Raw genomic sequence first — 17,993 nt, 5'->3', positions numbered from 1 at the left:
GGATTTTGTATGCAGTTTAAAGGTGTTTCTTTTATTGTGGAAAATTAAGCCGGAAGTGTTGATTCCGTTGCTGCTTTCGGAACACAGTACAGCGCTCACCACCCGCAACTGCACACACAGTACTAAGCGCTGCAACGAATGGAGGCGAACGGGGGGGAGAGACATCAGCAAGGAATTGTTTCACTGTCGAAATAGCTTTCCCTCGGATTTCAACCTGAGGACATTTCAGTCGGGTGAAGAAAAACTGAGTTGTTGTTGTTTTTTTGTTTTTTTTTTAAGAAAAGTCGAATCGCTTTCCCTTTCCCCCTGAAGAGCTCGATTGCCAGTCATTTAAAAAAAAAGGGCGTGTGTACGGGGTGAAGGCAGCATTAACCAATTAATGTGGGTATATGTGATATTTTAGACATTCTTTTACACCAGCTGGGTCTAAAGGACACAGTCGAGGATGGGATGCACACTGAGTACCGAGGACAAGGCTGCGGTGGAGCGCAGTAAAATGATCGACAGAAATCTGCGGGACGACGGGGAGAAGGCAGCCAGGGAGGTCAAGCTTCTGCTGCTCGGTAAGGAAGATTGGGGTGGAGGAGGGCGGTGAACGAACTTCGCTGTGTGTTCGCCCGCAGAACTGCTTGTTCAAAGGATACGGTTGGGAACACACCCTGCTGTGAAACCCACGTTAACCACGCTGGTTAATGGTCAGTGTTGGGGTTGTGTTAGATTACATTAGTTGTGAAGTGTTGCTGAGTTTCCGCATCGCTAGCTTACACCCCTCCTCCTTGCTAGCTACAGTTAACCGTCCACTCTTCTCACTTTTAACACAACCTGTCCTTTTAAAAGGAAAAACGACACCAGTGTGGCCGAAATACCAGTGATATGTCATTTTGCGTTTATTTGGCTTTTTAAGGGGTTAGTTTTGTAGTTTGGTTACACATGCATGGCAGATTTTTCTTTCTTTATTTTGCCAGCTGTTGGCGTTACATCCTTTCAGCCCGTCTCCGTGGAGAATTTATTGGCTAAATCCTTTCAACAATGGCACATTTCCTCTCGTCTGGTCCGGTTCAGTGCAGTGAAAATAGGCCTTTGGCTCATTAGGGGCCCAGGCCTGAGTCAGAGTGACTGAAAACTGTTTTTACTTAATTCGTTTCAGGACGTTATAGGTTAAATTCCTATTGTTTCCTATTTCATAACAGTGTTTCCTTGTTCTCATCTGAAGACGTAAGCAGGCGTGTTGCAAGCAATAGGCACACAGCTTGTGCAACAAATGCAGAAAATTACAGTAATCAAGAGGCCAGAATAAAGGCTGATTCAGTTAGGAGAAGCCACATAAACATTAGCAGAACTCATTTAAACAAAGCTGTAACCGATCAACTTACAACTGAAGTTGTATGAAGTTAGATGCTGATGTAGATATAGTGGCCTCATGCCACTTCTTTGCACTGATCATTTTTGATTGATGTTCATTTGTGTACCCGAATCCACCTAGTATATGCTGTTGCTGTGTTAAATTGCCACTGACCTCAGAGATGTAATTTAAATGGCACAGCACACCCACTGATAACTATTACACTTCATAATTATAATTTGTTGCGTTTATTTCATGTGTTTTGTCATTTCCTAGCTCCATCTGACAACCCTGCGTGTACCATTATGTGAACGGTTTCCATTTAGTAGCTAGACGTGTGTGTAGATTAAAAGTGTTGCTGAGATGTGGGGAAGCACTGTTTTGCTTGTAAACAAAGACCACAGGTGAAAAACTTTTCCATCAACCCTTTTTAGGTGGCTCACTTTGGGAAGTGTTGACATGCACACATGTGGTATGTGGGTTAGCAGGACACAAAGTCTGAGGGAAATGCCAGTAGCAGGCAAATACCTAACAGAAGGCACATAATAGGAACTGTTGGAAGCTTTTGCACAATTCAGAAGCAGATTTTCTACCATTACTTCTAATTTTTGAATGAAAATAACTTTTTGTGTGTGTGTGTGTAACTTGATGGGACACAATTGGCTTTTACTAGGGTATGGTTTTGTTTGTACAAGCCAGTGCATATTTTCCCATTACAGATCTGTTGCATTCCTTCGGTGTTTGGAGGCCAGATGGGGCTTGCTGAGTAAAAGCAAGCAAGTTAGGTCAAGTTTCTGCTATATCGCTGTAGGGAAGAATATTAGTTTTAGTTTAGTTTTTTTTTTTTTTTTTAAATATGTATCATACACAAAAACATGTGGCACTGCTTTTGCACTTCTCAGTTTCTGATAGAATAGGTCGCGTGGCGCCACTCGTGGCTGCTTTGGCTCCATCGCCTGTCATCTGTGTTTGATCCATTCAGTGTGGTAGCCAGGTAACCCGCTCGGCCTCTTCAGGTTCCTGCCTGAAGTGACTGACACACACACACACACACACACACACACACACACACACACACACACACACACACACACACACACACAGTTTGAGATGCCAGGAGAAAAGAAAAAGAGGACCTGTAAGACGAGAACAGTGCTAATGACGAGAGCATTAAAAATGAAAAAAGCTGCGGTGCGGTGAAGCACGGGGACCCGAGTTGGGCTTTTGAATTGTTTACCTTGCAGAAAAACAGTCACTGAGTAGACTTGAGGCTGGTGATTTGCAAGCCACTCATGAGTATACTTTTCTCTAAACACACCCTGTCAACAGTGTATTCAGGGATGCTGTTGTATACCTCTGGATGCACTCAAAGAACATTAAATCTTTTGTGCAGCTTGTGGTGGTGACCTCAACCCGGTGTCGAGATATTTGTATACAACAGGTGGCCACAGTTTGGCCACAATTTGGTGTGATGACCACCTGGTTTTCAAGCGCTGTCCTAAATGTTAATTACAGGCTCATAGTCTCTCCCTGTCAGCAGCAAAGAATAATTGCCTTGACGTAAAAAAGCAAAACTCAATTTGCATGAAAAAAAATGATTTGAATCTTTGTAGGGCTTCACGCACACCGTCAAGTCCAAACCAGCTGGCAGGCTCAGGTGTCTCTCGCAGAGTGAGGAAATGTGATCTTTTCTGCAAAACATATTTTTCATTTAGCTCTAGTCTTAATATGGCTCTCATTTTATTTCCATCATCTCCAGGACCCAATTATCCTACTATTCATAACTACATGCTAAAATAGATTACAATCTCCTCAGCCTAATTACTCGTTCTATAGCTGTCGCGCAACTGTGGGAAGATTTTATTAATAAACCTCGGGCTTTTTCTGACTCATGTCATCAGTCTCTCTTTCATTTTTTTTTTTTTTTCTCCCGTATTTTTGTTCTTTTACTAATTATCAAACCAGTTTTGCAAGATGGCTTGAAGATGGCCCCCATCTCACAATAAACAGAGATGACAAAGTAGTTAAATAACTCTTTTATTGCTGTAAGCACATTAGACATCGAATGGGTCAGTCTGTGCCAGCGTGCGTGTGGTAAGCAATCTTTTAGTTGTCGATTTTTCTTTTTTGGCAGATCGATCTCTGTGATTTAGCGTGGTCATTTCCCGCGGCGGGTAGCACCTCTCCGAGGCTCCTGGAATCCTTCACGAGTGACTCATACTTAAATCCCCGAAAGGGGGAGAAGGAGGGGAGGGGGGGGGGGGGAGAGGAATTGGATAGTGAGTGAGAGGAACATTAAATCATAAAGAGAAAATGACTATAGGAGACTGGGAGAATGTAAAAGAGGAAGAAGCATGCGTGCAGCTGAATAAGAGTGGAAAACTAAAAGAGGGAAGGGTTCCGTGGTGTTGGGCTCCTGCTGCTAATGTGGCATCACTAATGTGTTTAGCACATTGTGCCAAACTTCATAAGCTCTCCTTGAGCCCCTGAACTGCTTAAACCCCATGACCCACACAAATTTATCTTCATGCCATCGATCCGAGCCCAAAGCCAACACGAATGAAGAGAATTTTTACTTCACTTTTAACTGCAATTTTGGTTTGCATGTATCGCATTACTCATTCTCCACAACATTTATCAGCAACATATGGTTAATCTATAAATGAGACAGCCCAGCCACGGCAGCCGTTTTAATCACATTCTTCTAAAATATCCTCCCTGTCTTCCTACTTGAGGAAGGGACCAACTAGGGTCCAGGAGGGAAGATGTGTTTGCGGTCAGTAGATAGAAACGGCTCTGTTCTCAGTGGAAGAAGAAGAGGGGGGGAAGAAAACCACAATTTTCACTGCAAGGGTTTGCTCGAATTTTCCTAAAATAGTTTGAACCACTAGAAACAGAAACCAGCTGCTCCAGTGGTTCTGACTCTAGCTGTTTTAGGGTGGGTGTATCAAAGCTGTGGGCGTGTAACATGACTCTGCATGAAGAGCGATAGGTCGGGCCCGTGGTTCTAAAGTAACCCTTAAAGGTCTGTGTGTGTGTGAGTGAAGGAGAGAGCGAGTCGGTTCGACTTTCTCTCTATGTTCCTCAAATAGTGAGACTTTGACGAAAGCCACACCCTGATTATGTCGCTGTTGAGACACCAGGGTCAATTCACTTGTATAAACACGTGGCTTATGTTTCATAGATGTCTTTTTTTTAACTTTCTTTGGTGTAATAATAAAGAAAGTTCTTCTCGTGATTTGCACTGAATTTAAGCAACAGTTCGCTCAAGAGTCACTGATAATTTGTCGTCTTGAATATGAAGGAATCCCTCTAAAAGGGTACCGAAATATGTTCATTCTTAATCCCGAATGATCAGTAATTGCTGATTTTAATTAACTGATTCTTCTCAGCTCTGAACTATTTCATGCTTAGTGCAACCTTTCTGTAGGAAAGTACTCCCAGCGACATTGTCAAAATGGGTCTTGGGCAGGCCGAGGGGTGCAACTGTGCCAGCTCACCAGCAAGCCATGCCCAGGCAACAGCGGTTGCACCGTCTGTGCGCAAGTCCTGCAGGGCTTCACACAGCCGAGTGTTTTGGCCTCGGAGCACGGGGAGCTGCCACTGCACCGTCAACCCCCTCAGGGGCGCTCCAGCACCCGAGTGGTGACACGTAATTAAAATAATGTGTCCTCAGGTGAATTTCGTCCAATTATACTGAAGGTGAAGTGCCAGTGCTCTGCCAGCATGCAGCTGTTACTGAAGGAAAGTTCGCAGGAATGCAGTCACAAGCTGTGTATACTGCAGTAAGTGTATATATATATAGTATTTATTTTGTTTTCAAGTTTTTATAAATAATGCTGTCTTACTGCATAAGGCAGGCTGGACAAGAAGTGGCACTAAAAAATGCAATATGTCCCTTTTTTCTTCTTCTTCTGCTTCTTCTTTGTCGTTTTGTTTTTGCAATCACAAGGAAAGTGGAACTAGATTAAGTGGGTGATTTATTATGCAAGAGCACACCATGTTGTCTCTGCTGACTCCATCACGAGGTAAAAGATAGTGGTAGATTTCATGATATGATTCCACTTCCTCTTATTCTGTTTCTAGGGCTGACAGAGAGGAGCTGTGGGTGTTTACTTGGGGGAATGGCCACGCTTTAGTGGTTAGGAACACCTTCCCTACTGGCAGAGGAGTGTTACGTCAACAAGAAGTGGCCAATTGCTTCACTATATATATGTAATATGAGGACATTGATTGTGCATTAGCAGTTCTGATGTAGTTTATGGTAATACCCATTAGAGCACGCAAGTCTAATGAATGTGGTTTGTAAAGATATCGCATATGGGCTTTTATCGGTGAAAGAGAAATATCAGTAAAAGGGCGCACCCACTGGACTGGTGTGGTAGAGGAAAGGGAGCAGAAGGATGTGTTATAGGTAGTGGACTTGCAGTCAACATGTGACCCACACAGAGCCACATGGTCTCTTCAGGTGACTGTGGCCCAGAAATAACGAGAGTCGTCATCATCATGACACTGTGAGGTTTTCGAGATCCACAAAAGCCATGCCGACGGTTGCATTCTCTTCATGAGCACCCGCTACTCCACCACTAGTATTGTCTCATCAATCAAGGAAACTGACGTCAATCTGATTAGTGGTCAGCGCCTAGTGTCTTGCCATCCTGAAAAGGCACCTCGCTGCTGCTGTCAATAATTCCTTATCATTAGTTGTGCACCCACGGCCTTCATACCAAGTGAACAAAATGCTGATAGAAATCCCAGGCGAGCATTCAGCTTACAGAGCAACAGATTCAGTCCCATTTTTGGGGATTTAAGAATCAGGGTATTAGAGGCTGTAACTGCCCGGAGCTGAGAGAGAATCTTTAACCTAAACGCTAAAGTCATGCACAGACCTCAAAGCGCACTCATACAATCACAGTGTTGTTTAGGAGTTGTCCTTTGGTTGACGCGATCGTGTATCAGATTGCGTTTTCACGGTTTCCCGTCATGCTGTTTGGTCGCACTGAATCCTCGTGTAAAGGCATAGACTTTCGTGGGCTGGTTAATATAAGGGTTGGTTTCAGATTTATCTGTCAAAAAATTCAAGTAAAGTCCACTTTTGTATTTATTTATTTATGTTTGTCTTTTCCAGGTGCTGGCGAATCAGGGAAAAGCACAATTGTCAAGCAGATGAAGTGAGTACATTTCTCTCCTGTACTGAACGAGCAAAATGAACTCCATTCTCGCTTCTATTTTTTTCTTCTTCCATTGGCTTCTCTGATGAGATGCACAACTGACACCACACGAGATTACACACTGGAAGAGTATTCATTTTCCTCAGCTAAACAGTGTCAAACACCCATCATAGTCTCTATGTGTGGTAATACGCCCTGCAAGTTGCAGTACAAACAGGTGTCATGCATAATGGTCATGAAAACAACCCAGCAGCATACATCAGTGCGTGCGTGCGAGCGAATGTCCTGCATATGAAATACATTTTTGATAAATGTTTTTATGGCTGCATTCACAATCACCAGCCATCCACATCTCAGAAGCACAATATAATTGTACAGTTTTTTGGGGTTTTTTTTTTTTTTACAGCACCTGTCCTACTGTAATATTGCTTTATTTGTTATTGACAAGCAAGAGCTCATCATTCACAGTCCCCAGACAGATTTAAACAGTGATTTAAGGAAGGTGTTTACATTATGTTTAGTGTAGTGTTAATAGAGCTGAATTGTGTGTTTGTAGCTGGTCTAAAGAAATTCAGTTAAAAGACAAAATGAATAATTACATCTAATAAGTAAAGCTGGAACAGTTCAAATAACTGGCTGAAGGCTCTTTAGTCATTTGATTAGTTAAATTAAAGCCTTCTAGGAGCAAGTCTTGCCACTGAAGCATTCTTTGTAAAGCAACCAGGCAGTTATTTTGAAGCCAGCGTCAGTTTCAGTCAGTCCCAATGTGATCGGCGTCTGTCTCCCCCGACCTGCACTCTTTAACAAAGATCATGCTAACGATACAGTCAGAATATAATATCTCCACTATAATGAGTAGATGTGACCACCATCACGCAGTTAAGGATGTTATGAACCTTTTCTGTGCTTAGACGTCAATGCTGTAATACCATTGGTTTGTATTTTTCATGGTTCAGCAACCACCATTCTTCTCTGGGTTTTGTTCGAGGTTCAGCTCCAATTTGTGAAGGTTTGGTGGGTTAATCTGCAAAGCAAAACAAAAAAATTGCTTTAGGAAATGACGATTATCATTTTTATCGATTTTCTATTATTTTATAGACAAATGATGATAATAATAAAATGATATTTAAGAAAATAAAAGGCAGATTAATCTTTCTGCTTGTGGCTTACATCTGCATTATCATGTTTTTAAGCACTTCAAAAACAGACCAAAACACTGGAGCCACATGTTTCCAGTGGGTGACATGTTTCAGTGAAAATGGGCACTTTAAAGTTAACCAACATTAAAAGAGCTCCCATCTTCAGGAGCAAAAGATGGACTCAGGGCTGAAAGCCAGCGATGGTGTAAGGAAGATGGAATTTGCCGAAAGACTGACTGACGCATTGTTGGTTTGGGGCTTTTAGGTGGCTTTGTAGACTGCCACAAGTATGGCATAAAGCCTTTCCTTCTGAGCAGCAAAACCAAAGCTCTATTCAGAATTTTTGTGCGAAATAAACTGAAAGAACTTCAAGATATTATTTTTACGTAGCATGAATTCAGCTGATGCTTTTGTCTAGTAACCAACACTGAGTGCAACTATAAGAGGGTGAATAAAAGCTTCTTTTCCCTGGATAATCATAATTCCTGCAGCCAGAAATGAGGAGCAAAGAGTTCAGGGCCACTGTGGCCAGGCAGTATTTGTGCAGATGGGGATTTTTTTTTTTTTCTAAGTGATACTAAATTTGAACTAAAGAGGAAGAATGATTTCTAAAAATGATTTAAAAAAAATTGTACATCATTCAGCAGGAAGAATTGGTTAGGCCCACTGCTAAGCAGTAACCCCCCCCCCCCCCCCCCCTTCTCTACAGGATCATTCATGAGGCAGGCTACTCAGAAGAGGAATGCAAGCAGTACAAGGCTGTGGTCTACAGCAACACTATCCAGTCCATAATCGCCATCATCAGAGCCATGGGGCGCCTCAAGATCGACTTCGGTGACCCAGCAAGAGCTGTGAGTAGAGAGAAGATTGTAATTTGGTCTGTTTAGAGTAGAAACCCAAAGTACATTTGTGGCGTTGGGGAAACAAGCAGGTAGTTACGTTAAGTGATCACTGTCAATAGGAACAATAGTCTCTGCTTACACGCCCTTCAACATAACATTATAAAAATAGTAGGGTCATTTATTTGGGTCTTTTAATTTGTAGCTTTCCCTGCGATGTATTTAAAATGTGACTGGTGTTTTAGCTTGATAGCTCATGTGAATCATAATGGTGGTGTAATGACTGAGATGGCTGATTTATGATATTGACACCACCCCGACTCCTCTCTCAGGATGATGCACGGCAACTGTTTGTGCTGGCGGGCTCAGCAGAGGAAGGCTTCATGACAGCTGAGCTGGCCGGTGTCATCAAGCGACTCTGGAAGGACGGAGGTGTTCAAGCCTGCTTCAGCCGCTCCCGCGAATATCAGCTCAACGACTCGGCAGCATAGTGAGTCACGCAGTCCAACACATAAGCAACCACGTTAATAATCGCCGGGTTCACCACAGCCGTGAGTCATCCGCAGAAAAGACGGGCGATGACAAAGTCTTTCACGTCAGATGACCAGGAGCCCAAAATGAGCGCATTTCCACTGTAAACACAGAAGCCAGACACACGCTGCCCCAACCTTCAACCATACTCAGAGAGCTACTTGTATGGCTGATGTGTCTGGACTTTTAATCTGTCAATATTTACTTTCCTCTACCGTGCCTGAAGAGCGATGGCTGCAAAGACTTTAATCTTTGACCTTCTCCTTCAGCACAGGAACATTTAGCACATGCTTAAAGATTTTAAAAACTCAGTAAAAAAAACCCCACAAAAATACATTTCTGTAGCTGAACATGTCTTTACTAGTTGGAACCTAGCATATATTGCCCCTGGCACTTCAACAAATTCTATCACAAGGCAGCTTTTTTTTTCCTTTTATTATTTTTCGGGGTTGGAAAGCCATCTACCTTGTTTTGCTTCTATAGAGCAAACATCAGCAGTTATATTGCAGCAGTTGTCCATTTTCTAATTAGTTCCGCTTATCCTGCTGTCCAGGGGCTTTTCTGAATTATTTTTTTTTCACTCCACATAATATCCTGCAGGACAAACAGCAGGCTTGTCTGCATGAAATTGAGATTATTTTGCTTCTGCTAACAACTACAGGTTACTAATCCCCCCTCCTTCCTTTTAAATTATCACCAGTAACCTTGAGGTATTAACTTAAAACGTAATGCATCCAAAGTGTGTTTAGTTTGTCTAATATACTTAACGGTATTGCATATTTTAAAAGATTAAAAATATTTCTACTCTGTTTGCAAAATGTTCTATCTTCATAGAACATTTTGCAGCAATGTGTTGCAGCACTACAGTCGGCAGAGAATGTAGTTTTTGTTTGCACTGATGTCCAAGAATTTTGTCGAGAAAGCAAAAACCTACTCGAAGTGATAAAGAATAAATTGAATTCCACCCTTCTATTTTCAGTACACAGCTATTCCCATACAAGGTAATGAGAGTCTATCCCAGCAGGTACTTTATTTGACGAAATGTGGGACAGCACCCTGGACAGATGGCTGGTTTATTACAGGGCTAAGGCACAGAGACAATCGCACTCACACGTAGGGAGTTTCCAATTCAGCTGCAAGTTGTTAGGATTGTAGGAGGGATCAAAGCACATAGAAGGGAACCCCGCAACCAGCGAAAACAATGTACACTCCCCACTGAAAAAGAGCAGGGCTTAGATTAAAACCAAGGTCCTGTTTGCTGTGAGGCAACAGCTCTAACCACAAAACCACTGTTAAATTTAGACACAATGGCACGAAGGCAAATGCTCTATACTGTCACTAGCTTCCTCTTTTTTTTTTTTTTTTGTTGTTGTTTTGTCTCTACTGAAAAACTGAATTCAAATGTGTAAAACAGGGCTGTATTGAAATGTGTACATAAAATGAATAGTTTTACGACCAGAATATAGAATCTAACCTGGTTTTCACCTCCCTGCACTGGGAGCAGAGACAGGTGACCTTGATCCATTTTCTCCAACCCTCCCCTCCTCATGTCCTTTTCTTTATGTCCTTCTCTCAGCTACTTGAACGATTTGGACAGGATATCCCAGGCCACCTACATCCCAACTCAGCAGGATGTCCTGAGGACCCGAGTGAAAACCACGGGCATTGTTGAGACGCACTTCACATTTAAGGACCTGCACTTCAAGTGAGAATTTTGTTGTAACAACTGGCTCAGAGTGTTTTACAAGATGTCTTAATTAGTTTTCCTTCCTGTTACTGACTCATTCACTCCAAAAGAAATTCCCTTTATGCATTCACAGCTGTAAGTTGTGACACAGTCTGCGAAGGTGTTGCGCACATCAGCGATGACTCAGTTGTCACCCTCTTTTAATGTACACAGACAGGAAGTGAGCGCAGGAGGTTTGGTGATGTCATGATACCAGGAATGTTTTTAGCCAATTCAGCGTCACATCGCTGTAATTAGCTCCATAAAAGCACACTTCACTTACAAAAGCCAAAGTAGACATTGCTTTATGTAATGTGGGAGTTTACAGGTTTTCTCAAGAACAAAGTATTTATTTAGTTTAGGTACTCATCTGGTTGAATTTTCTTCCAATTTAATCTGAACACCAAGTATGGTTTAATTTCCTTTCAAAAGCCCGCCTCCTGTTCCATCTTTAAAACTAAAGTATTTCCAGATGGGACTTGTGCAGTTTTATACACCAGTAGGAGCTATTACAGAAGCTAAATGAGGCCTTGAATGGTTCCCTTGATATTTCTTATTGCACTACAGCTGTGTGTTTTTGTACATCGGTGCACAAAGGTGTCTCACGTAATGTATGCTCAGATTGATTTTCATAAAAATGTGGAAAAAACTGTAGATATAAAGTGATATCTGTGATGAGCCTTAATTCAAAATCATAGTCCTGTTCACGAATTGAAGTAAGCCCAATTCAGAACCTACATTGCCCTCTCAAGTAAAACCAGAAAAGTGCTTTTCTGATAGCCTGTATGTGAAAGATGGAAGTAGCCACTATCACATCTGGCTCAAGCTTGGCATTTTGGCTTTAGCTGTCGTTTTGGGGTTTTTTTTGTCAGCCAGATGTTACCATAAGGGTATGTCTGTGGAGTTAAATAACACTAGTCTCATGAAGCTAGCTTAGTTTGCAAGTTGAATGTGTAATTCACTGTAATATTGCATGAAAAGGAAACTAGTACGAGTTGCCTGGCTTGGTTATTCTCAATCTCTCTTTGTGTTTATACTTGTTGTATGCCTCAGTGTTTTCTGTAGTAATGGTTTTTAAAGTTCATCTTTCATTTATAACCACAAAGTCATTTGTTTTCTGTACTTTTATCACTACTCGCCATAGTAGTAATTTTTTTTTTTTTGTAAACCTCTGGATTTCACAAGCACTATCTCTAACGTAAGCTGTCATGCTGAGGAACATGCTCACACGATCCCACTCCTGTCTTCAACCCAGAATGTTTGATGTAGGAGGTCAGCGGTCTGAGAGGAAGAAGTGGATCCACTGCTTTGAGGGTGTGACGGCCATCATCTTCTGCGTGGCTCTCAGTGATTATGACTTGGTGCTGGCTGAGGATGAAGAGATGGTGAGTGGTTCAGCTGTGTGACTCACGGAACATGACATAATAGCAGGCACTCTATGTTCACACACAGCAGGAACTTTGTCTTTGCGTATTATAATCACGATGGTCATAGAAGTAGAAGCAAAGGATCGGTTCCGCTCGTGATGTCTTCGTGGATCACTGAGCGAAGCACAAAGACCCAGCGTCACTTTCCTTTTTCTCCTCAGAACCGAATGCACGAGAGCATGAAGCTGTTTGACAGCATCTGCAACAACAAGTGGTTCACAGACACCTCCATTATCCTCTTCCTCAATAAGAAGGACCTGTTTGAAGAGAAAATCAAGAAGAGTCCTCTTACCATCTGCTACCCAGAATACGCTGGTGAGTCTGGCAGTAAAAAGCCTTTTTCATCGATTCACATTGTGCTCAGCATACCCTCAGTTGGTGTTGTTATAAAACAAAGTCTTACGGCAGATTTTAAAACTGTTTACTTTCCTGCTAAATACAAAGTTATAGCTAAGAGATAATCTGCCCACCACTCGATCTTTGAATCTCAGTAATTAGTCTTAACCCAAATGTTGTTTTTGTGTAGCATCTATGTGCCAGACTACTTGTTGGCCACCACCAGTAACCTTCTCAAATTATTGCTTCAACCCAGCATGTTCGTCTACATAAACCTGCAGAATTTTCTTTTCAATCTCTGCTTTTTATACACAATAATTCAAATGCATCCTAATTAGTGGATTATCAAAGCATTATAGCCATTAGGGATGTCCTGATCATGATGTAGGGCCATACCAGCATTTGGCATAACAATTTAGCCATTTCTTTCTTCTTCTTTTTTTTCGTACAAAGGAAGCACACTTAGCAGGATAAAGCCCAGCCATGCTATTCATTTCCTAGCGCCGTACAAAAATTACTCTTTCCCTGTCCCTTCCTTACATGGTAACTTCCCGGGCTACTTCACTTCCACCTCCTCGTCTTTCTCAGGCTCCAACACGTACGAGGAAGCAGCTGCCTACATCCAGTGTCAGTTTGAGGACCTGAACAAGAGGAAGGACACCAAGGAGATTTACACCCACTTCACCTGCGCCACAGATACCAAGAACGTGCAGTTTGTCTTTGACGCTGTTACTGACGTCATTATCAAGAACAACCTGAAAGACTGTGGACTCTTCTGAAGATGACAACCTTTTTTTTATTATTATTGGTAAGTAAGCCCTCACATGTGGCGCACACGTGTGTCATGGATGAGGGCACATATAAGGAATACAACTGCTTATGTGCTCACCAGGATGGAGTGGGAGTTGAGTAAACCACTGGAGCCTTATTTGAATATCTACATCTTTCCATGATGATTAAAAACTTACACACACCTATTTATATAAATAGGTGTGTGTGTGTGTGTGTGTGTGTGTGTGTGTGTGTGTGTGTGTGTGTGTGTGTGTGTGTGTGTGTGTGTGTGTGTGTGTGTGTATTTTTGTTTCCAGAATATAAGTATTCAGAGCATAAAGGAGGAAAATAATCCATCATTTAATCAATGATGTGTGCAAATTTGTGCCTTCTTATTTTCAAAGGCTTGAATTCATTTTCTGCTTAATTTAGATGCATGTGAAACGATAGCGGCAAGGTCGAGGTCTGCAAAGCCTCTCCTTAAACCACCACCCCTCCTCCATCTACTCGTCTTTCATGTTTCTTTATTTCTCCCCTTGTGTCCTCAGGCAGTGGAGCCAGCTTATTGTGCATCTTTAGTGGGGAAGATGAGAAGAATGGGGAAAATCAGTCACGGACCAGTGCTGTACTATATGCCACTTTTAACAGCTTTATTTATGTTTTTCGTCTTGGAACCTTTGGAACTAGCGTTACATTTGTGTAGGATGTTTGTATCATTGTAAAGGCGTCACTGCAAAATTCTTTTTATCTTTTCATCTTTTTTGTTTTTCCGTTTTTGAGAAAGATCTTTTTTTCTTTTTTCTTTTTTTTTTCTTTTTTGCTGTTCCTTCTGCCACTGTCTCTGGAAAATGAAATTTCACTGTTGATGGAAATGCTTCTTTTCTCCCTTCCCCGCAACCAAAAGGGAAGAAAAGGGGTGCAACCTTTGAGTCCAGTTTGTTGGTACTTGTGCCTTCGCATGCCTTTTACTGCGGTCGTAGTACAAATGCTTGTTCTTTTGCCTGCTGAATTGTTCTAGTCATTAAGAGGTAAACTGTTTTCATATGTTAGTGTCTCTGCTATCTTCTGTGTGCACACCACTGAGCTTTCAGGAGGATTTACCTCTAGTTTATAAGGTACATGGGTCTCCATTGTGACCAACATGTAGCCTCCACGGTCCCCTAATTCCCACCCACCCTGACAATGGATGGCCTCGTCAGCCAATCACACAGTACAATACTGCGATCTATATTGTTACATTTACCCCACAAATATGGGGTCCTGGTTTTTAAACGATCTGTAAAATATCCATTCTTCCCAACCATTCAGAAAATGGTTAGCTGAGGCACTGAGCTTATAATATGCTTAAGTGTTTTAAGTACTAAGACCAGAGTAGGCACATTTTACTGTATATTTTAATGTATTTTTTGGGGGGGGGGGGGGCTATGGAGAATTTGGTGTTGAGAAGAGAAACTAAATCTCAGAATAGATTATGAAGGTGAGGATGAGGTCTGAAATGTTTTAAAATTCAGGCGCTGTTCTTGGATCCTGCCTAATGATGATTTTTGAGAGTAGAGACACTGCTTGAGGATCCTGGAAACTGTGATGGTCAAGGAAGCCTGGTCTGTTATCATAGATCAGCAATACTTTGGCAAGAGAGTGACGTAAAATGTGATCCTGGATCTGTTCATATAAAGAAACTGCCACAACTGTCAGTGTATGTGTATGTTCTCCGTGGAAGGAGAATCTTTGTAGACTCATCTCCCTTATTTTGCTAATAAAAACCATTTACAAACCATGTGGCTGCTGTATCGTATATAATGACTTTCTTTGACATCTGTGGGCATTTTTTTTTTTTTTTTTTTTTTTTTTTTTTTTTTTTTTTTTCTCCTGATGAGTAAAGTTTACAGGGTTACTAAAATGATAAAAACATAAAATCTTTTTTTTTTTTTTTTTCCAGTCTACCAAAGGTTACAAACACTCATGGGCATGAACGTCATGGTAAATTGGGGCTTTTAACATGATCAAACAGCGTACATCTTTAATTACTGTTTTAAAAAAAAAAAAAAAAAAAAAAAAAAAGTCAAAAATGTATACATATAGGCTCAAATTTAGTCCCTTAGCAATTTGCAACTCAACCACACGCTTGGCCGGATGTTGACCACTCTTGGCAGAATTGGTGGAGTTAATTTAAATTGATTTGTTTCTTGCCACAGACCTTTCTTTCAGTAGGGTTGTTGGGTCTTCAGGAAGGTCATTTCAGATGCTTCCCATTTCAAACAGAGTTTGGATCTGTGTTTGGGATACTACCACCACCATGCTTGACAGGTGGTACTTGGGTTTGAAAGCCTCAGCTTTACTCCTGAAGGCATTTGGCTTGACCCATATGTGCAGCGGCAAATTTCATTGAAGCTTTAGGGTGTCTGTTTTGAAACAGGGACTTTTTCCTTAGTCAGCAAACTCGGTCCATAAAGATCGAAAACTTTATTGTGGACAGTGATGTATTCCTGGTGTTCCAGGAATGAATTGCAGGTTTGAACCTTGGTGGTTCCTGGGTTACTCCTGAACATCCTAATTTCTTCTAATCTTAGGGGAACCATTTGGGTTTTATTTATTTCATTATAGCAAAGTGGTCTGGAATAAAAGTGGTCTGTAGCCAAATAACTCGTATTATTGTGCAGTTGTTGGAACTGATCATCTTGGAACCTGCTGTTTAGAAATGGCTTTAAGACAGCGGACCCCAACCCCCGGGCCTCGGATCGGTACCGGTCCGTGAGTCGTTTGGTACCGGGCCGCGAGAGTTGAGGCTCAGGTGTGAAATTTATGGTTTTCAGGGTTTTTATCGGTTTTCAGCGTTACTTTGTTATCGTTTTTATCTTTAACTCTGTCTTCCTGGGTCTTGTCACGTGTGTTATGAATAAATTTAATTTTTTTCAGTACCGGTACTAGTTTTATTTTGTTGTATTTTTCCGCAACACCTTAAAGGCCAGTCCGTGAAAATATTGTCGGGCATAAACCGGTCCGTGGCGCAAAAAAGGTTGGGGACCGCTGCTTTAAGAGACCTTCCACCATGTGGGAAGAACCTGACGTTTCTTGAACTTTCTTGATTGTATTGATCAGTTGTCATACAAACCCTGTTTATACTGAAAAAGAGAATCCACCAGTTGTAGTCAATCGTGATCATTTATGAGAAAATTATAGGCCTTTGTCTTGTGAAGTTATATAACACTGTAGAACCACCAGCACCACTTATTAAAAGATAAAGAGTTCAAAGAAATTGTTTCAAAAAATAAATACCATAACAGTCATGCCCACGATCACTGTATGCAATCTTCTGACCCCAACCTTAGACATCACACTCAAGGACAAAAACCTAAAATGATTTTTTTGTGTTTTCTGACCAGATAAACCTTATATGTAAAAGTGCTTTTATTCATAATGTATCTAAATTGCAGCAACTCCTTGCTTAGATGATTTTCTCAGTATTTGCTCAGGCATTCATTCTTGATACTTCACTATTTCTGTAGTCTGACTGGCAGTTGGAATTTTTATGAATGGTAAGCTCGGGACACAAACTATGTGCACATATATATTCTGTATATATGCCTGATACAAACAGCCTCCGTCTAGCACATTTGTTTTGCTCTGTGGCATTGAATGCTGCGCTACTGCAGTAGAATCTAAAGGTAAGGCTTCTTTGAATAAAAATTGATCATGCCCAGATGTTACTACGTGAAACAGGTTGGCGTGTATTTGCTATTATATACACGCTCACTTTGATCTCATTGACTATTGGTGTTGACTGGAATGTAAAGCAGCTGTAGGACTGTCTCGACACATTCGTGGCTGTATGCAATTTTCTCTTGCCTAATGTGTATCTAATTTACATTATGGCTTTTTTTTAGCCACCATGGCCGGCTGTGAAGCATAGACTGTGTATTAAACATGAAGGTGGCTTCTAGGTCTAAAATGTGAGGCCTTAAACCGTCAAAGTTCTTTGGAATGACTCTTCTGAATACAAACATAAGTATGACTACTTATGTGTTTATGATCTGAATGGCTGAATTACATGACGGACAAGTCTCTACTGTGTTAGCAGGAAGTGATCTTGGTTTCCCAGTCAGATCCAGCTCTTTGTCAAGACATTTAAAAGACGAAGATGGCACTGACCAAAACTTGAGGCTTTAAATTTATAGTCAGCAAACCAAAGGGTTACATCACAGTGGCTATGGTAGATTTGACTGTGAAACCGTTCACTAGCTAAGGACTTCAGTAGTTAGTCAATGACCATACCCTGGATAATGCTTGTTTCTAAGTATAATTTAAGATGACTGTAATTTACAAAATTGCCTTAATGTTCTGTTAAATGTGACCCCTTGGCTTTCAGGTTAGGAAGGTTTGCTGATATAGAAGGAGGTAGTAACCAGGCACCCTGATCTCCTAATCCCATAATATACACCACTCATCTCCTTTTGAAGAATTATCAACTAAAGAAGAAGCCAGAGGGCCTCTAAGCAGAAAACTTAACGGCAGCAGACTTAACATAACTTGAGTTATGTCCAATAGCTACTGTGTGTTTTTTTTGTTTGTTTGTTGTCCAGTCGCCTTGACTTGTACATGCTGCCTCTGTCTCTATCGCTAGCAATGGGTTTCATGAATTGCTGCTGTCAATTGCACTCTTTTGGAGTGGCATGAGGCAGATGGGGCCACAGCCTGCCACAGCCTGGTGACT

The 17,993-nt window shown here is 41.4% G+C and overlaps 1 protein-coding gene across 1 annotated transcript; it reads left to right on the top strand.

Moving 5' to 3' along the window:
* Positions 1–100: 100 nt before the first annotated feature.
* On the top strand, positions 101–15,059 carry gnai1 (guanine nucleotide binding protein (G protein), alpha inhibiting activity polypeptide 1). The gene is made up of 9 exons (XM_040035524.1): positions 101–563; positions 6,471–6,513; positions 8,362–8,503; positions 8,824–8,981; positions 10,599–10,727; positions 12,004–12,133; positions 12,337–12,490; positions 13,100–13,319; positions 13,831–15,059. Exons 1-8 carry the CDS (start codon positions 446–448, stop codon positions 13,288–13,290), a joined length of 1,065 nt encoding a protein of 354 aa, XP_039891458.1. The 5' UTR covers positions 101–445; the 3' UTR covers positions 13,291–13,319; positions 13,831–15,059.
* The last annotated feature ends 2,934 nt before the right edge of the window (positions 15,060–17,993 follow it).

Source organism: Simochromis diagramma, unplaced genomic scaffold (assembly GCF_900408965.1).
Source record: "Simochromis diagramma unplaced genomic scaffold, fSimDia1.1 OVJJ01000816.1, whole genome shotgun sequence".
Lineage (NCBI taxonomy): Eukaryota > Metazoa > Chordata > Actinopteri > Cichliformes > Cichlidae > Simochromis > Simochromis diagramma.
The sequence above is the reverse complement of the archived record's forward strand: the minus strand, read 5'-3'. Positions and strand labels throughout refer to the sequence as shown.

Coding starts and splice junctions, on each gene's coding strand:
- gnai1 (XM_040035524.1), top strand. CDS start 446: ATGGGATGCACACTGAGTACCGAGGACAAGGCTGCGGTGGAGCGCAGT. Junction 8,504..8,823: donor TCGGTGACCCAGCAAGAGCT/GTGAGTAGAGAG, acceptor CTCCTCTCTCAG/GATGATGCACGGCAACTGTT. Junction 12,491..13,099: donor CTGCTACCCAGAATACGCTG/GTGAGTCTGGCA, acceptor CGTCTTTCTCAG/GCTCCAACACGTACGAGGAA.